Here is a 17,987-nt window from a genome sequence, read left to right on the forward strand (position 1 = left end):
ATACTTCCTTTTATGATAGTCTTCCAATTCATGAACATGGCATGTCTTTATACTTATTTATGACTTCTTTAATTTCTTTCAGCAATGCTTTGTAGTTTTCATTGGACAAGTTTTTCACCTCATTAATTTATCCTTTTCTGGCATTTATACTATTACTGTCATACATAATTTACTTATACATATATTATAAACCCTACAACAGATGATTATTATTTGTATTTAAAGAGTCAATCTTTAAAAGATGCCTTATTTAGGAGAAACTTTTAAAATATAGTTACCTATGTAGCTATCATTTCTGGTGCAGTCATTCCTTTGAGAAGATCCATATTTCCATCTGATATTTTCCTTCTGCCTAAAGAACTTCCTTCAACAATTCTTATGGGGCAGGTGTAGTGTAGCATTTGTATGTCTGAAAATGTCTTTATTTTACCTTCATTTTTAAAAGATATTTTTGCTGGGTATGAAATTTTAGGTTAACAATTTTATTCTTTTAGTACTCTAAAGATGTTGCTTCACTTGCATGAATGACAGGAGGCAGAGAATCTACTGTCATTGTTCCCATGTATGTAATATGTCTATTTTTTCTAAGGGCTTTTTAAATTTTTTTCTGTACCAGTAGTCTTGAGCAATTTGATTACGATGTGACTTGATGCCATTTTTTTTCATGCTTCTAGTGCTTGGAGTTCATTGACATTCTTAGATTTATAGTTTTCATCAAGTTTGGAAACTTTTCTATTATTTCTCCAAATATTTTTTCTGTCACTCCTATCTCTTCTCCTTTTGGTACTCTAATTGCCCATATATTAGCCACCCTGAAGTTGTCCCAGAGTTCACTGATGCTCTGTTCATCTTTTTTAAATTCTATTTTTCCTTTTTATATTTCACTTTGGAGAGTTTCTACTGCAATATCTTCAAGTTCACTTGTTTTTTTCTTCTGCAATGTCTAATCTGCCATTAATCCCATCCAGTATATTTTTCATCTCAGATCTTGTCATTTTCATCTCAAGAAGTTAGATTTGCGTGTCTTTTTAATATCTTCCATGCCTCTACTTAACTTTATGAATATATGGAATATGGTCTTAGTAATTTTTAATATCTTTGTTTTCGTATTCTAAAATATGTGCCAGTTCTGAATTGCTTTCAATTCAGTGATTATTCTCCTCATTATGGTGAATAATGTTAATATTTTTCTGCTTCTGTGCAAGCCTGGTAATCTTTGACTAAATGCTAGACATCTTGAATTTTACCTTGTCGGGTGCTGGATATTTTCATGTTCCCATACTTTATGCTAGGATACAGTTAAGTTATTTAGAAACAGATTAATCATTTCAGTACTGCTGTTTTAATTTGTTAGATCCAGAGCAGGACACAGTCTAGGGTTAACAATTCCCCCAATACTGAGGTGAGAGCTTCCTGAGTATTCTATTCAATGCCTCCTGGATTATGAGTTTTTAAAGTATGCCTAGTGGGAACAGTCACTGTTCTTGGTCCTGAATGAATGTTGGGCACTGTTCTTTTTCATTCTCTTGGATGATTCTTTCCTCAACCTCAGATTGTTTCCTCAAATGTGTGTGCTGATCAGTCGTATGCTGCATCCTTATGGAGGATCTCCTGCAGAGCTCCACAGTCTTCTGTCTGTGTAGTTCTCTCCTCTCTGGTACTCTGTCCTGCAGACCGTCATCACTTGGTCTTTCTGGACTCTTTTTCTTTTTTTCCAAGACAAAGTCTCACTCTGTTGCCCACACAGTGAGATCTTGGCTCACTGCAACCTCCACCTCCTGGGTTCAAGAGATTCTCCCGCTTCAGCCTCCCGAGTAGCTGGGATTACAAGCACTCAGCATCATGCCTGGCTAACATTTGTACTTTTGGTAGAGATGGGGTTTCACCATGTTGGCCAGTCTGGTCTTGAACTCCTGACCTCAGGTGATCTGCCTGCCTTGGCCTCCCAAAGTGCTGGGATTACAGGCTTGAGCCACCATGCCCGACCATCTTGCTGGACTCATAAGTCTATCTCCTTAACTCAAGATGTCTAACAGGTTCTGCCTAGCATACCCCTCCCTGCACCAAGACCAGGAAACTCTCCAGGCAGTGAAGCTGGGGACATTTTATGACTCAATTCATTTATTTTCTATCTCTGAATGATAACTATCTTTTGTTGTCTAAAGTCCAAGGTTTTGAAAAACATTATTTCATATATGTTACCTGGGTATTTTTGGTTGTTTCAAGTGAGAAGGTAAATCCAATCCCTGCTGCTCCATCTTGGCTAGAAACAAGTTATTTTTTCTTTATTGTTGTTTGGTGTTCTCTTGTATAAACATACTATAATGTATTTCTCCATTCTCTTATTGATGGACTTTTGGGTTATTTCCAGTTTAGATTTATTGTAAATGAAACTACTATGAATATTGTTATCTATGTGTTTTGGCGGATATACGTCTGTCTTTATCTTGGGTAAATACCTAGGAATACAGTAGCCAGATCATAGCATGGGCAATGTTTGGCTTTAAGATACACTGACAGTTTTTCAAAGTGGGTTACCCCACCAGCAGTGTATGAAAGTTCCAATTGCTCCCTATCCTCACCAACACTTGGTAGTGTTTTTTATTTTAGCCATTCTGGTAGTGTCACACTGAGATTTTAATTTGTAGTTACCTAAGGACTAATGATTTTGATTGACTACCTTTTCATATGCTTATCAGCCATTTGGATATCCTCTCATATGAACTGTCTGTTTAAGCCATTTAAATTGACTGGCTTAAGTTTTTCTTAATGATCTGAAGGGGTTCTTTATATATTCTGAATAAAAATCTTTTACCAAATATATTGTTGTAAATGTCTTTACCCTGTCCACGGCTTATCTTTTCACTCTTTTTATGATGTGTTTCAATTTTTAAACATCCTCAACTCGAATGTAGTACAATTCTTTTATGGTTACTGATTTTTGTGTCCTGTTTAAGAAACCTTTGCCTACCTCAAATTACGAAGCTATTCTCATATGTTTTCTTCTAGGAGCATTACTGTTTTTTCCTTTCTTCTTATTGAATATAGCAGCAAAACTACAGTGTACAGTGAGTTTTATGTAGCCTAAAATTTTTTTCCCTTCTATAGGCTTTCTGTTCAATATCCAACTGCAAGACATTGTCAAGGGGCAATTTGAAGTCACTGGTTGCACATTCTACTGCATTAATAGTGCCTGTAACCCATCACGAGGTCCTCTGCTGTTTGCATCGTGACTTGCTTATCAGTTAGCAAGACAAATATTTTACCTCACCCTTACTTCACTCTGCAGTATCTCTGTTCTCTTAGAGTTTCTATAAATAACAGGTTAAAAAAGCAGTTCCCCTTGGCTGGTGGCCGTGACAATGAGTTTTTAGGCCCTGTAGTTTTCATTGTTTCTAAATTCTCTATAATAAACATAAGTATTTTTAATTTAAAAAGTTAACAAAAAAAGTTTGAGCAGTTGTGATTAAAGTGTATGTATGATTTTTCATATGTGGAGCTAAAAAATACAATGTCTCACAATCTTTCCTGCACACAGTATGTTGACCATACACATTATGACTTGTAAAAAAACTTGCTCATGGACTGTCTGCTGGGCAGACAGTAGAACAGTTCATTAATTTTAAAGCATAATACAATCGACATATTTTCCCTTACTAACAACTTATTGTTTTATTAAAGTCTTGCTCAAGTTTTTTCCTACTTTTGTTTCACTTTATCCACAAATGAAGCCACAGAAAGTTTTAAAAATATAGTCATTTGCCAAGTATCTTTAATTAATTGCCAAGAATGGAAGTTGAATAGTTCTTTGTGATACTGTTCATATTGCAGGAACATGAGGACGACTTCTGGGCAGAAACATCTGGAAAGAGCTACTTAAACTCTGCACCAAGGTCCTCTTTTCCTGCACTGTTGTGGGACAGTTTTTGCAGAGATGTATCAAGTCACCCAAGCAGCATTTGGAAATGCATAGTTTACTTGACAGCATTTACAAATTATGTCTTTTCCTCAGAATAACTTACACTGTAGAAATGCTTCCATATGCTAAAGTTGGACACACCATTGTATTGAGAAAAAAAGCGAAGTCTTTTAGTAGCAGTTTTCATATACATACTAAACTACAGTGTACACAAATTAATAATGTTGTCCCTTAAGAATTTACCATAAATGGTTTTCTAATTCTTTATGCCCCAGCTGTCTGCTAAAGATTGTGAGTAGATTTTGCCACAAAACAGCGGGTCAGCAAAAATTCAATTATGATTATCTAAGTAATGAAAACAATTTGATCACAACGGTAAGTCTTATGCTTTGATGAAAAAAATACTTTTTCCCAAAATCTTCTGTGTTTCTTAAAGTCCCAGGAGCAGAAAATTTCCCACTTCAAATTCCAAAACACGTATACTTGCAGTTAACACCTTTCTATCCTGACTTTAGAGGAAGAGTTGGCAAACTGTGCCCCATGGGCCAAATCTAGCTCACTACCTGTTTTTGTAAATAAAGTTTTATTGGAACACAGCCATGCTTATTCATTTACACATTGTCTATGGCTGCCTTTGTGCTACAAAAGCAGAGTTGGAAAATTGTGACAGACTTTATAGCACAGAAAGCCTGAAATATTCTCAACAACCTTTTATTTAAAAACATGTTGACTCCTGTTTTAATAAGCATTTCCTCATTTCACATCTTGCAGGAATAAATGGATGTTACTACTGCTAGTACTGCTTCTGCTGCCAAGTTTTTGAGCACATAACCAGAATGACAGCCACAGTTCCACAAAGCTCTGATAAAACATCAAACAGAAACTCACCACCAAGGAAAGCAGAGAATCCTTTCTTGTCTTGAGTGAATGGCAATGATCTTGGTGGCCAAGATAATAAATACACATGTTTATTATATTCAAAAACTATTCTAAAATGTATGTTTTCTATATAAAGTAATCTCCACATGATTCTGAGAAAAAGTTTAATCTATCTTTCTACTACAAAGTTCTTAATAATGCTTTGACAAGGAGGTACCATATCCCAAGATGTGATACATTTTGCTCAGTTTTTAAATTAAACGTTCTAGAGTAACTTATAGAGTGATGTCAGCATGATGGCCAACTAGAGTTGCCTGACACAAAAAGGTACCAAAACAATAAATAAACTATGCTTTGACTGGAGTTACTGATGAAGTACACTGGAAAGCACCGGGGGAGCAACAAGATTTCTACAGAGCATGGAAGCCCAGGATAGCACCACAGAGAGGGAAGTGAGATATCCTCCCTCTGCCACATGGTATCCCCCACGAGGATCAGCTCAGAGCCAGGGAAACTTCTTCTCACGGGGAAAAAGTAAGCTGGAATCCTTTGCCCCATCATCTCCACAGACAGGAACAGTCATTGCTATAAAAGGGTCTCCTAGTCCTCACAGGACCAGAAACCAGTGTGGACAGTTACTGGGAGTTCATGTGGCTGCATTGCCCCAGAACAGGAACAACTTTGGCATTCCAACCCCCATGACCTAAGCTGCTACAGCATGGTGCCATCTTGAAACTTGACCCACTGCTGGAGTGCATCTTGTGTTGGGGGTCAGTAGCCACCAATCCCCTCCATCTCTGAGGTTCCACCATCATTCCACTACATTCATTAAGGGTGCCTACAGCACCAATACGCCAGCTGCCCAGAGCCTAGGCCCAAAGGAACAACCAAGACCACAACATCTGAATTCATCAGGTACCCTGTTCCCCAGGGAAACAAGCAAACTTCACAGTGGGGAAACCCTGTGAAGTCACCTAGCTCATGTGCTCTCACACCCATCATAACAGCCAGCCTGAAATTGGCTCTACCCCACTGGTGAGATCCTGGCACAGCTGCCCAGTCACCTCTGGTTCAATAGCTGGCCTAGAGATGTCTCACCTCCCTCTCCCCACAGAGAGAGCACCACATAACCACTCAGGCCCCCCACACACACCCTTGGCCTGACAGCCTGACTGGAGGTCGCCCAGAAAGAGCCCCATGCAGCCATGCAGCACACCACACCACAACTCAACAGCCAGTGCAGCAGTGGCTCCACCTTCCTGGAAAGCCCACCAAACAGCCTGCTGGCCCACCACACCCACACATGCTTAGCCTGACAACCAACCTGGCACCCCCACCACCAGCAAACTTGCACCACTGCATCACAAATTCCTGCAGCCTAGGCCACTGAGAAAATTGCAGACACCACAGATGAGGATTACAGTTGAAAAATCTGTACAGAGACCATGTTACTGAGTCCACCCAGAACCAAAGTCAACATACCATTCCCGACCAACAATCCAGGATCCATTTACAGGAAAAAGGCTCTTGCTATGGAAGTTAATCCATAAAATTACAAAAATTACTGTTTTACTAGATGCAAAGACATCAACATAGGGACACAAGAAACATGAAAAAGCAAGGAAATATTATACCCCTAAAGGAGCATAATAAGTCTTCATTGACCCCAAAGAAAAGGATATTTATGAAATGCCCAAAAAGCAATTCAAAATATGATTTTAAGGAAATTCAGTAAGATATAAAAGAATACAGACAAACAAGTCAATGAAATCAGGAAAACAATTCATGAGCTGAATTAGAAATTCAATAAAGAGACAGATATATAAAAAAGAACCAAATAAATCTTAGAGCTAATGAATTCAATGAATGAATTAAAAAATACAATTAAGAGCTTCAACAACAGACCAGATCAAGCAGAAGAAAGAATTTCTGAAATTGAAGGCAAGCCTTTTGAAATAACCCAGTCAGAAGGGAAAAAAGAAATAAGAATTAAAAAGAACAAAGAAAGCACATGGGACTTATGGGACACCATTAAGAGAACAAATATTTGCATTATAGGACTTCAGAAGGAGAAGAAATGGAGAAAGGCACAGGAAATCTACTTAACGACAACAACAATACTTTCTAAGTCTTGGGAGAGATATAGACATCCATATTCAGGAAGGTCAAAGGTCTCCAGTGAGATTCAACCCCCAAAAAACCTCTCTGAGGCACATTATAAACAAACTGCCAAAAGTCAAAGACATAGAATTCTAAAAGCTTCAAGAGAAAAACATCAAGTTACATACAGGAGTATCTCCGTTAGGCTACCAGCAGATTTTTTTTTTAGCAGAAACCTTGCAAGCCAGGAGAGAATGAGATGATATATTCAAAGTGTTGAAAGAAGAAAAAGCTGTCAACCAAGTAAGAACACTATTTCCAGCAAAGCTGTTTTTCAGAAATGAAGAAGAAATAAAGACCTTCCCAGATAAGCAAAAACTGAGAGAATTCATCACTCCTATACTGGCCTTACAAGAAATCCTTATAGAATTGCTATAGCTGGAAACAGAAAGACAATAATTGCCATCATGAAAACATGTGAAAATACAAAACCAGTCTGGGTAAATCTATAGTCATACTCTGAATACCCTAGTGCTGTAATGGTGTTATGTAAATCTTTCAATTCTCCAGCATGAAGGTTTAAAGCCAAAAAAAGTCAAAAACATAAACAACTACAATTAGCGGCTGAGGAACATACAAAAGATGCAGATGTAAATTAAGGCAACCAAAACACAAATTGGGGGTGAAGGAAAAATGTAAAGTACTTTAATGCAACTAAAGTTAAGTTGTTTTCAGCTTGAAATAGTCTATTATAACTAAGACTGTTTACGCTACCCCCATGGTAACCACAAAGAAAGAAATTACAACAGACACACAAATAAACACGAGAAAAGAAACAAAGCTTAGCACCACAGAAAACCACTAAACCACACATGTAAACAAGCGAGGAATAAAGAAACAAAGGATCTTCAAAATAACCAGGAAACAACAAAATGGCAGAAAACTTTATCAATCACAACCTTGAACATAAATGGATTAAATGCTCTAATTTAAAAAAATAGAGTGGCTGAATGGATTAAAAAAAAACAAGATCCAACTATATGGTGCCTAAAAGAAACTCACCTCGCCATTAAAGACAAACACAGACTGAAAGTGAAGAGGTAGAAAAACATATTCCATGCAAACAGAAACCAAAGGCAAGCAGGAGCAGCCATTCTTACATCAGATGAAATTAGACTTTAAATCCAAAACTGTAAAAAAGAAGGTCATTATATAATGATAAAGGGGTCACTTCAATAAGAGGATATAATAATTATAAATATGTATGCACCCAACACTGGAGCTTCTAAATATATAAAGCAAATATCATTGTATCAATATTAGAGATAGACTGCAATACAATCGTAGAAGGGAGCTTCAACACCCCACTTTCAACAACAGACAGATCACCTAGACAGAAAATCAACAAAGAAAAGCTGGACTTACACTGCACCATAGACCAAATGGACCTAACAGATAATTACAGAACATTCCATCCAAGAGATGCAGAATACACATTCTTCTCAATTGCACATGGAACATTCCCCAGGTTAGATCACATGTCAGGCCACAAAACAAGTCTTAACAAATTTAAAAAGATAATGTAACATGTATCTTTTCATACCACAATGGTGTAAAACTAGAAATCCACAAGAAAAACTTTGAAAACCTTACAAATACATGAACATTAAACAAGATGCTTCTAAATAACCAGTAGGTCAATGAAGAAATTAAAAGGGAAATTTTAAAATTCCTTGAGACAAGCAAGAATGGTTAATAGGTTTTTTGGTGCTTTTCTCCATTACCTCCTGTAACTCCTACCTCAAAATACAAGAAATATTTCTAATAAATAATTTAACCATGAACCTCAAGAACAAACTAAACCCAAAATTGGTAGAAGAAAGGAAATAATTAAGCTCAGAGCAGAAATGAACAAAAGATACTAAAAAAAATTTAAAGATCAACAAAATAAAGAGTTTGTGTTTTGAAAAGGTGAACAAAATTGACAAACCTTAGGTACACTAGGAAAAAAAAGAGAAAAGACTCAAATAAATAAAATCAGGTAAGAAAAAGGAGACATGACAACTGATAACACAGAAAGAGACTATTATGAACAACTATACACCAATAAATTTAAAAACACAGAATAAATGGATAAATTCCTGGACATATACAACCTACCAGGATTAAATTATGAAAAGACAGGAAATCTGAAGAGATCAATAGCATATAAGGAAGTTGAATCAGTAATAAAAAGTCTTTAATCAAAATACAACCCAGGACCAGATGGCTTCACTGCTGTATTCTACAAACAATTTAAAGAAGAACCAATACCAATTCTCTTTAAACTATTCTAGAAAATTGAAGAAGGGGAAACACTTCCAAACTCATTTTACAAGACCAGCATTATCCTGATTCCAAAACCAGACAAGGATACAACAAAAAAAAGAAAACTATGGGCCAATATTCCTGATGAACATAGATGCAAAAATTCTCAACAAGACACTAGCAAACTGAATTCAATCGCATATTATAAAGATTATTCACTAATATCAAGCGGGATTCATCCCAGGGATGGAAGGATGATTCAACATATGTAAATCAATATATGTGACACACCACATGAACAAAAAGAAAGACAAAAACCATATGATCATTTCAAAAGATGCAGAAAAAGCAAATGACAAAATTCAACATTCCTTCATGATAATAACCGTCAACAAATTAAGTATAGAAAGTATGTACCATAACATAATAAAGGTCGTATATGACAAAGCCACAGCTAACATTATACTGGATAATATTTACTGAATAGTATAAATTACATTAACATTATACTGAGCAAAGGTTTCACCTTTTCCTCTAAGAACAGGAACAAGGTAAGGATGCCCACTTTCACCACCCTAATCAACACAGGAATTCCTAGCCAGAGCAATTAGGCAAGAGAAAAAAATAAAGGGCATCCAAATTGGAAAGAAGGAAATCATATTGTCCCTGTTTGCAATGACACAATCTTATATACAGAAAGCCCTAAAGACTCTACCAAAAAACTCTTAGAACTAATAAACAAATTCTTCTCAGATGACACAAGTCAGAGGACACAAAAAATCAAAATTCAAAAATCAGTAGCATTTCTATATGCTAATTGCAAACTATCTTAAAAAGAAATCAAGAAAATAGGCCGGGCATGGTGGCTCACGCCTGTAATCCCAGCACTTTGGGAGGCCAATGTGGGCGGATCACGAGGTCAGGAGATCAAGGCCATCCTGGCTAACATAGTGAAACCCCGTCTCTACTAAAAATACAAAAAATTAGATGGGCGTGGTGGCGGGCGCCTGTAGTCCCAGCTACTCGGGAGGCTGAGGCAGGAGAATGGCATGAACCCAGGAGGCGAAGCTTGCAGTGGGCCAAGATCACGCCACTGCACTCCAGCCTGGGTGACACAGCGAGACTCCATCTCAAAAAAAAATAATAAAAGAAATCAAGAAAATAATTACATTTACAATAGTACACATGTACATGTACAATAGTACACAACACACACAAACAAAAATAAGATACCTAGGAATAAACTTAAGTAAGGAGGTGAAAGATCTCTACATTGAAAAGTTTAAAAACAATGGGATAATATCCCATGTTCATAGATTGGAAGAATTAATGTTGTTAAAATGGCCATATAAGCCAAAGCAATTTACAGATTTGATGCAGTTCTTATCAAAATAATAATGACATTATTCACAGAAATTGAAAAAATAATCCTAAAATGCATATGGAATCACAAAAGACCCCAAACAGCCACAGTAATCCTAAGCAAAAAGAACAAAACTGGAAGCATCACACTACCTCACTCCAAAATATACTACACATCTATAGTAAACAAAGCAGCATGGTACTGGCATAAAACAGACATGTAGGCCAATGGAACAGAATAGAGAGCCCAGAAATAAATTCATACACCACCTGATTTTCAACAAAGGTGCCGGGAACACATATTGAGGAAAAGACAATCTCTTCAATAAATAATGCTGGGAAAACTAGATATCCAACTGAGAAGAAGAGACTAGACCCCTACTTACTAAAATCAACTAAAAATGGATTAAAGATTCAAATATAAAACCCAAAATTATGAAACTACTAGAATAAAACATAAGGTTTTATTCAGTGTCATAAAGCACACTGGGCTGGGCAAGGATTTTAGAAATAAGAACTCAAAAGCACAGGAAACAAAAGCAAAGATAAACAAATGGAATGACATCAAACTTTGCTTCTGCACAGCAATGGAAACAGTGAAGTGAGGGAGTGTAAATTTCCACAATAAGCTGAAAAGACAACATACAGAATGGAAGAAAATATTTGCAACTATACATCTGACAAGGGGCTAATATCCAGAATATATAAGGAACTTAAATAACTCAACATCAAAAAAAAAAAAACAACTCAACAATCTGATTAAATAGGCAAATGATCGGAATAGACATTTATCAAAAGAAGACATACAAATGGCCAAAAAATATATTTTGAAATGCTCAACATCACTAATCATCAGGGAAATGCAAACAAAACCACAGTGAGATAACCACTCCCTCCAGTTAGAAAAGCTATTATCAAAACAACAAAAGAAAACAAGTGTTGGCCAGGCGTGGTGGCTCCCGCCTGTAATCCCAACACTTTGGAAGGCCAAGGTGGGCAGATCACCTGAGGTCGGGAGTTCAAGACCAGCCTGATCAACATGGAGAAACCCCATCTCTACTAAAAATACAAAATTAGCCAGATATGGTGGTGCATGCCTGTAATCCCAGCTACTCAGGAGGCTGAGGCAGGAGAATCACTTGAGCCCAGGAGGCGGAGGTTGCAGTGAGCCGAGATCGCGCCACTGCACTCCAGCCTGGGAGACAGTGCAAGACTCCATCTCAAAAAAAAAAAAAAAAGAAAAAAGATAAAACAAGTGTTGGTAAGGATGTGGAAGAAAATGAACACTTACGTACTGTTGGTGGAACTGTAAATTAGTACAGCCACCATGAACATTAGGAGGCTCCTTAATAAACCAAAAATAGAACCACTATAGGTTCCAGCAATCCCCCAATTGCATATATATCCAAAGAAAATGAAATCAGAATGTTCAAGAAACATCTCTGCCCCTATGTTTATTGCAGCACTATTCACAACAACCAAGGTATGGATTCAGCCCAAGTGTCCAACAACAAATGAACAGAAAAGAAAATGTGGTGTATATATACACAGTGGAAATACTATTTGGCCATTAAAAAGAATGAAATCTTGTCATTTGTGATAACATGGATGGACCTGGAGGTTATTATGTTTAAAGTGAAATAAGCCGGACACAGAAAGACAAATACCACAGATCTCACTCATATGTGGAATCTGAAAAAAAAAAGAGTTGACATAGAAGCAGAAAGGAGAACAGAGGTTACCAGAGACTGAGGAGAAGAGGGGAAAGAAAAGAGGGGAGAGTGGGGAGCGGTTGGTCAATGTGTACAAAGTTACCATAGACAGGGGGAATAAGTTCTGGTGTTCTATTACCCAGTAGGTTGATGATGGTTAACAGTAAGGTATTATATATGACAAAATAGCTAGAAGAGAGGCTTTTGAATGTTCTCACCACAAAAAAAATGATAAATGCATGAGGTGACTAGAATGCTAAATACCCTGATTTGATCATTATATAATACATATGTAATAAAACACCAAATTGTATGCATAAATATGTATAATTACTATGTGTCAATTAAAAAATTTTAATGATAAAATAACTCATAAATCTTTTTTCCCCATTTCTCAGAGAAAACACTTGAAGAAAGATGAGAGTGACACCTATTTGGGGACCTTTGGTTCAGGTTACGCACATGTCATTCAGGTTAACTTGAAAAATTACAGGAGACAGCAAAGTAAATTGATCATGTATAAAGTATTTTCAGTTATGATAGCCTATCTGAGCAACAACAACAAGAGGAACAGAGTAAATTGATTCAACTCTTAGGATTAACAACCCTGATAATTCTAAACATTAATAAATAACATAACTTCATAATAAAAGTAGGCAGTTGTCCTCTCTGAGTCCTGATATTATGAATAGAGATGATGCAGCAGAGTAAGCAGGGGAGGGGGGTGCAAATTTCCAGATGAATCCATTGAAATGATGCTTAGACCTTGGCCAGGTTTTCCATTCAGTCAGTCATTTAACAAGGATTTTATTGAGCACCTACAATATGCCAGGCTCTATTCTAGGAGCTGGGAATAGGACCATGAACAAGACCAGTAAGTTCCTACTTTCATGGAGTTGACATCCTAGTGGGAGATACAGTACAACAGAGGTTTATACCTGGCCCAGAAAAACAGAGCCAAAACAGAAAATAAATTAGACTATAATCAAATAAGAACGCAAAGAACTGCTCCCAAGAAGGGTCATATTTAGCCAAATATGTGCACATACTCTTTTTTCTTGGCCCCCTTCTGTCCTGAATTTCCCCTATGAAAACCCTCTCTCAGGCCAGTGCAGTGGCTCACGCCTATAAACCCAGCACTTTGGGAGGCCGAGGTGGGTGGATCACCTGACTGAGGTCAGGAGTTCGAGACTAGCATGGCCAACATGGTGAAACCCTGTCTCTACTGATAATACAAAAAAAATCAGCTGGGCGTGGTGGCGCAGACCTGTAATCTCAGCTACTTAGGAGGATGAGGCAGAAGAATCACTTGAACCCAGGAGGCGGAGGTTGCAGTGAGCCGAGATCGTGCCATTGCACTCCAGCCTGGGTGACAAGAGCGAAACTCCATCTCAAAAAAAAAAAAAAAAAAAAGAAAACCCCCTCTCAGGAAAGGAGCTGACCAACTTGCTCACACTTAGATACAAATAACTGATCTCTTCTCAGGAGTCTGAATTTGATTCCAGGTAGACGGGAGGAGCTCCTAGGTAGCAGAAAGGGCTTCTAGGGACTTTCTAAGAGTCCTATCATGCATTGTTTCTAAGGAAACATTGAGCAAGGACCTGCTCAGTTGCACAGCAGCATTAGGCTTGTTCAGGCAACGGTGGGTGGTTCATTTACTATAAAACACACAAAGCCTGAAGGGAAGCATATGCAATACTGTCCATTTGCTCCTTCAGATGCGGTCTACCCTTCTCCACCCAGTCCTGTGGCCCAGGAGGCTGGCCTTTGGGGACTGCATCAAAGCCTTCTTGTCTTCTGGCTGGTTTGGCCAAAGGGAGTCACTAGCAGGAAATGAGGGGTGAGAGGAAAGAGAAGGCCAGGTTCTTATCTTCCAGTTCCATCCCTGCCTGGCCATCAGTTGGCAGTGACTGTGTCCCTCTACTGAAGATCATGACTCCCTATCAGGGGGTTCTCTTGCATAGCAACAGCCATAGCTACAGCTGCAGCTCTATCCCCGCCCTTGACCTTGAAGGTGCCCCAAGAGAGGGTAAAAGCTCCATACTGGTCTCCTCCATTCCCAAGTGGGTTCCTTAAGCCCTGCCCATGCCTTTGTAGAGTGCTCTCACTGACCACTCAACTGTCCATTCTAGCGAACACATGTTGCAAAGCTGGCATTGCTCTCAGATCAGAGACCGACTGTAGGCACCAGCTTCATGTTTTAAGCTCCATGATATGGTTCGGATCTGTGTCCCCACTCAAATCTCATGTCAAATTGTAATCTCCAATATTGGAGGCGGGGCCTGGTGGAAGGTGATTGGATCATAGGGATAGTTCCTCATGGTTTAACACTATCCCCCTTGGTGCAGTCATGGCAATAATGAGTTCTCATGAGATCTGGTTGTTTAAAAGTGTATGGCACCTCCCCGTTCTCTCTCTTGCTTCTTCTCCAGCCATGTGAAGTGCTGTTCCCCCTTTGTCTTCCGCCATAATTGTAAGTTTCCTGAGGCCTCCACAGAAGCCACGCAGATGGCCAGCATCACGCTTCTTGTACAGCCTGCGGAACTGTGGGCCAATAAAACCTCTTTATAAATTTCCCAGTTTCAGGTATTTCTTTATAGCAATGCGAGAACAGAATAGTACACTCCATATTCTGTAAATGATGCTTCCTTTCAGGATCAGTGGTGACTCACCTTCAAATAGAACAAAGTTCAGGGGCAGTGACCAGAGTGACCCTAGCCCCTTGGGCAGAGAAGAAAACATCTGGATGGCCATGGCTTACCTTCCTGTGTTGAGTGGAGGGCTGTGGGCAGACGAACTGGAATCCAAGCAGCAGGAGGGAACCCAGGACACTGAAAAGGGAAAATAGCAACAGGCAGGATGATGAGTATGTTCCAGGCAGCAGCACCCAGGGAAGGCAGCATCACCATCTCATCAGTGGATGGGGGAGGAACAGCCCAACCCAGGCCCTGGGAAGTGACCCAGTGATGACACAAAGTGTCAGTCCCAAAGGAGGGAGGCAGCATGGTGCTGTGGCAAGGCATGGCATGGGGCAGATGTGAGATCACATCCCAGCCTTCCTACTTACCCGCAGGGGTTCTAGATCAGAGCTTTAACCTCTCTAAGTCTAGCCTCCTCCCCTGAAAAATGGGGATAACAACAGGAACTGGCTCAGAGGTTTAGGGGAGAACTGAGTAAGAGGATGCACCGTGCCTGGCAGAGGGAGTGCTAGCGTAGCCCACATGCGGTCCTTCACGGGTGGTAAGGTCAGGGAAAAGTGTGGGCTTTGAGCCTGCCAGGGAAGTTCCTCTCCTTACAGCTCATGCTTTCCTGGGAACCATTCCTCTGCCTCTTTCCAGCCTTTTGATGTCACATATGTTCTCCGCGGGTGGGATTAGCTGTGCTAAGCCTCACTGTCACCAGCCCTGATTAGAGAATGTCATCAAATAAAGAGGAGGTGGGGAAATAGGAGCCGGCTGAGACAGCAGGGTGTGCTGGAGAGGGCATGGAGCCAGGCTAGAATCGCAGCTCCATTATTCCCATCTGGGTGATCTTGGGTCAGTTAGCATTTCCACGCCTCAAACATTCTCACCTTCTGTGAGGATCATTGAATATGATAGAGGTAAAACACCTGGCATAGTTAGAAAGTTAAGAAGGTGAGGGAAGGAGTAGAGCTGACCAGGCAACCTGGAATGCAGCTCCTCTGAGTCAGAGGAAAACCTCGATCTTTCACTCCCCTCTCCTGCCCCAAGTTCCCCTGAATGTGATTGGAAATGTAACGTCGGAACAAAGGCGAGACAAGTATTGTCAATTAATTAAAATGCCCAAAATCTCATGATTTCAAATCATCAATGTCATTATTTTAAGCATCCCTGCAATGAGGCCGCTACATCTTTTGACCATTTGTCAAATCGTATTTAACCTAAGTTAAATAATATAGTGGTTCCCAACCTTTTTGAGGCTTCCAACACAACTGAGAGATGTGAAACACTGCCCCAAACCAAGAAAAACCATCACGTCAGGGTGGAGATGAAGAAAACCTGCCCGAAGCCAGGGGTTAGGTCTTGTGGAGTTAGATAAAGCCTCCACCATGTCTAAGAATCCAAAATTCCACCCCAGCTCCTGTTTTGTATGTAAGTGACCCAGGAGATCACACAGAACAGACATGGACAGACTGGCTAGAGACTGTGCAATGTGGTGAGAAGCAGGGAAGATTGTCTCTGTAATATGGTGTTGCAGGCATCCTTCTTGCTGTTGTCATGAGTTGTAGCTGAGGATCCAGAGCTGAGAACATGGGTACTAAGTATGCACACATTCCAAAGACAGGGGCTGCACTGTCTATTCAAGAACTACAAAGCGGGTGCCCGCCATGCCTCACTCACCTCCCACGTGTATGCACAAGGAGGCTGGAGGATGGAGTTTGCTAGGTGTGGATTTCCCTGAAGATGGATGTAGGAGTGCTGCATACCGCCCCTCTGCTCCCCTGTGGGGAAGGAAAAGTAGGAGCTCTCCCCCAAGCGAAGCAAGAGGGACAACATTCAGAGCTTGATCCGGATGCCCTGGTATCTGGAGGTACAAGGATTGGTGCCTGATTCTCCTCTGAAAAACATCTAAAGGCCAAACCCTAGCTGGAGTATCCAGGAGGGAAGACTGGAGAGAGGGCTAGGGTAGGAACAGTCTGTAGTTTTAGAGCCTGGAGGGGCAGGAGATGCTATGTTTTAGCACCATGGAAAGACATGGAACTTAGATTATCTGGAAAGGACTCCACCAAAGATTGTCACCAGAATGAGGTGACCCCCCTTCTAGAAAGTAAACGTGTGGCTTATACCCATGGAGTACAGGAGCTGGGGGGCGGAGGTGGAGCTTAAGGAGTCAGCCAGATTTGCACAGCCTGCCCCAGGGCATGGTGCAGCAGGAGAGTCCAGTGAGGGGGAAATTCTCCAAAGTGCCCCGAGAGAGGAGAATCTGGAACCTGGACATCTGCCAACCAAGGACAGCAGCACCAGATTACAAGGAACACCAGTCCCACTGGGAACCTCTTTGCCGGTTACCTCTCCTCTCCTCTGCTTCACCCTGGAGGAATTCACAATGGCAGTGAGCCGGCAGAGCAGGGAACTAGGAGTGTGAAGGAACCAACCAAGCTGCCTCTTCCCTACTACAGGGGTCTGAGGCTACAACAGGCCCAGCTTAGAGGAGAAAAGAAGCTTTTAACTGGATGAGAGATCAAAATGTTTACAACTGACTAGACTTTCCTTTTGTTGATTTTTTTTTTTTTTTTTTTGAGACAGAGTCTCGTTCTGTCTCCCAGGCTGGAGTGCAGTGGTTTGATCTCGGCTCACTGCAATCTCTGCTTCCCAGGCTCAAGTGACAGGCGGCACCACCATGCCTGGCTAATTTTTATACTTTTAGTGGAGATGGGGTTTCACCATGTTGGCCAGGCTGGTCTCGAACTCCTGACCTCCGGTGATCCGCCCGCCTCAGCCTCCCAAAGTGCTGGGATTACAGGCATGAGCCACTGTGTACAGCCTAGACTTTCCTTTTAATATACTGTATTTGTAACAACATTCTTCCAAACAAGGGGTGTATTCGGGACAATAATATGAAATTAGTGGGGAGAAGAATTCAAGAGTTGAATTATAACTTGCTGAGGATCTAGAGCAGCACTGTCCAATAGAGTTTTCTAAGATGATGGAAACATTCTCTGTCGGTACTGTCCAGTGCAGATACAC

General features: G+C 40.1%; 1 protein-coding gene across 1 annotated transcript in view; it reads right to left on the minus strand.

The window, feature by feature from the left end:
• Positions 1-17,987, minus strand: part of THSD4 (thrombospondin type 1 domain containing 4) — a 663,778-nt gene that overhangs the window by 635,295 nt on the left and 10,496 nt on the right. Inside the window, exon 2 of the mRNA XM_032174674.2 lies at positions 15,041-15,110. Within this exon, the coding sequence (XP_032030565.1) occupies positions 15,041-15,110 (70 nt within the window). The remainder of the gene's footprint in view (positions 1-15,040; positions 15,111-17,987) is intronic.

Source organism: Hylobates moloch, unplaced genomic scaffold (genome assembly GCF_009828535.3).
Source record: "Hylobates moloch isolate HMO894 unplaced genomic scaffold, HMol_V3 SCAFFOLD_14, whole genome shotgun sequence".
Lineage (NCBI taxonomy): Eukaryota > Metazoa > Chordata > Mammalia > Primates > Hylobatidae > Hylobates > Hylobates moloch.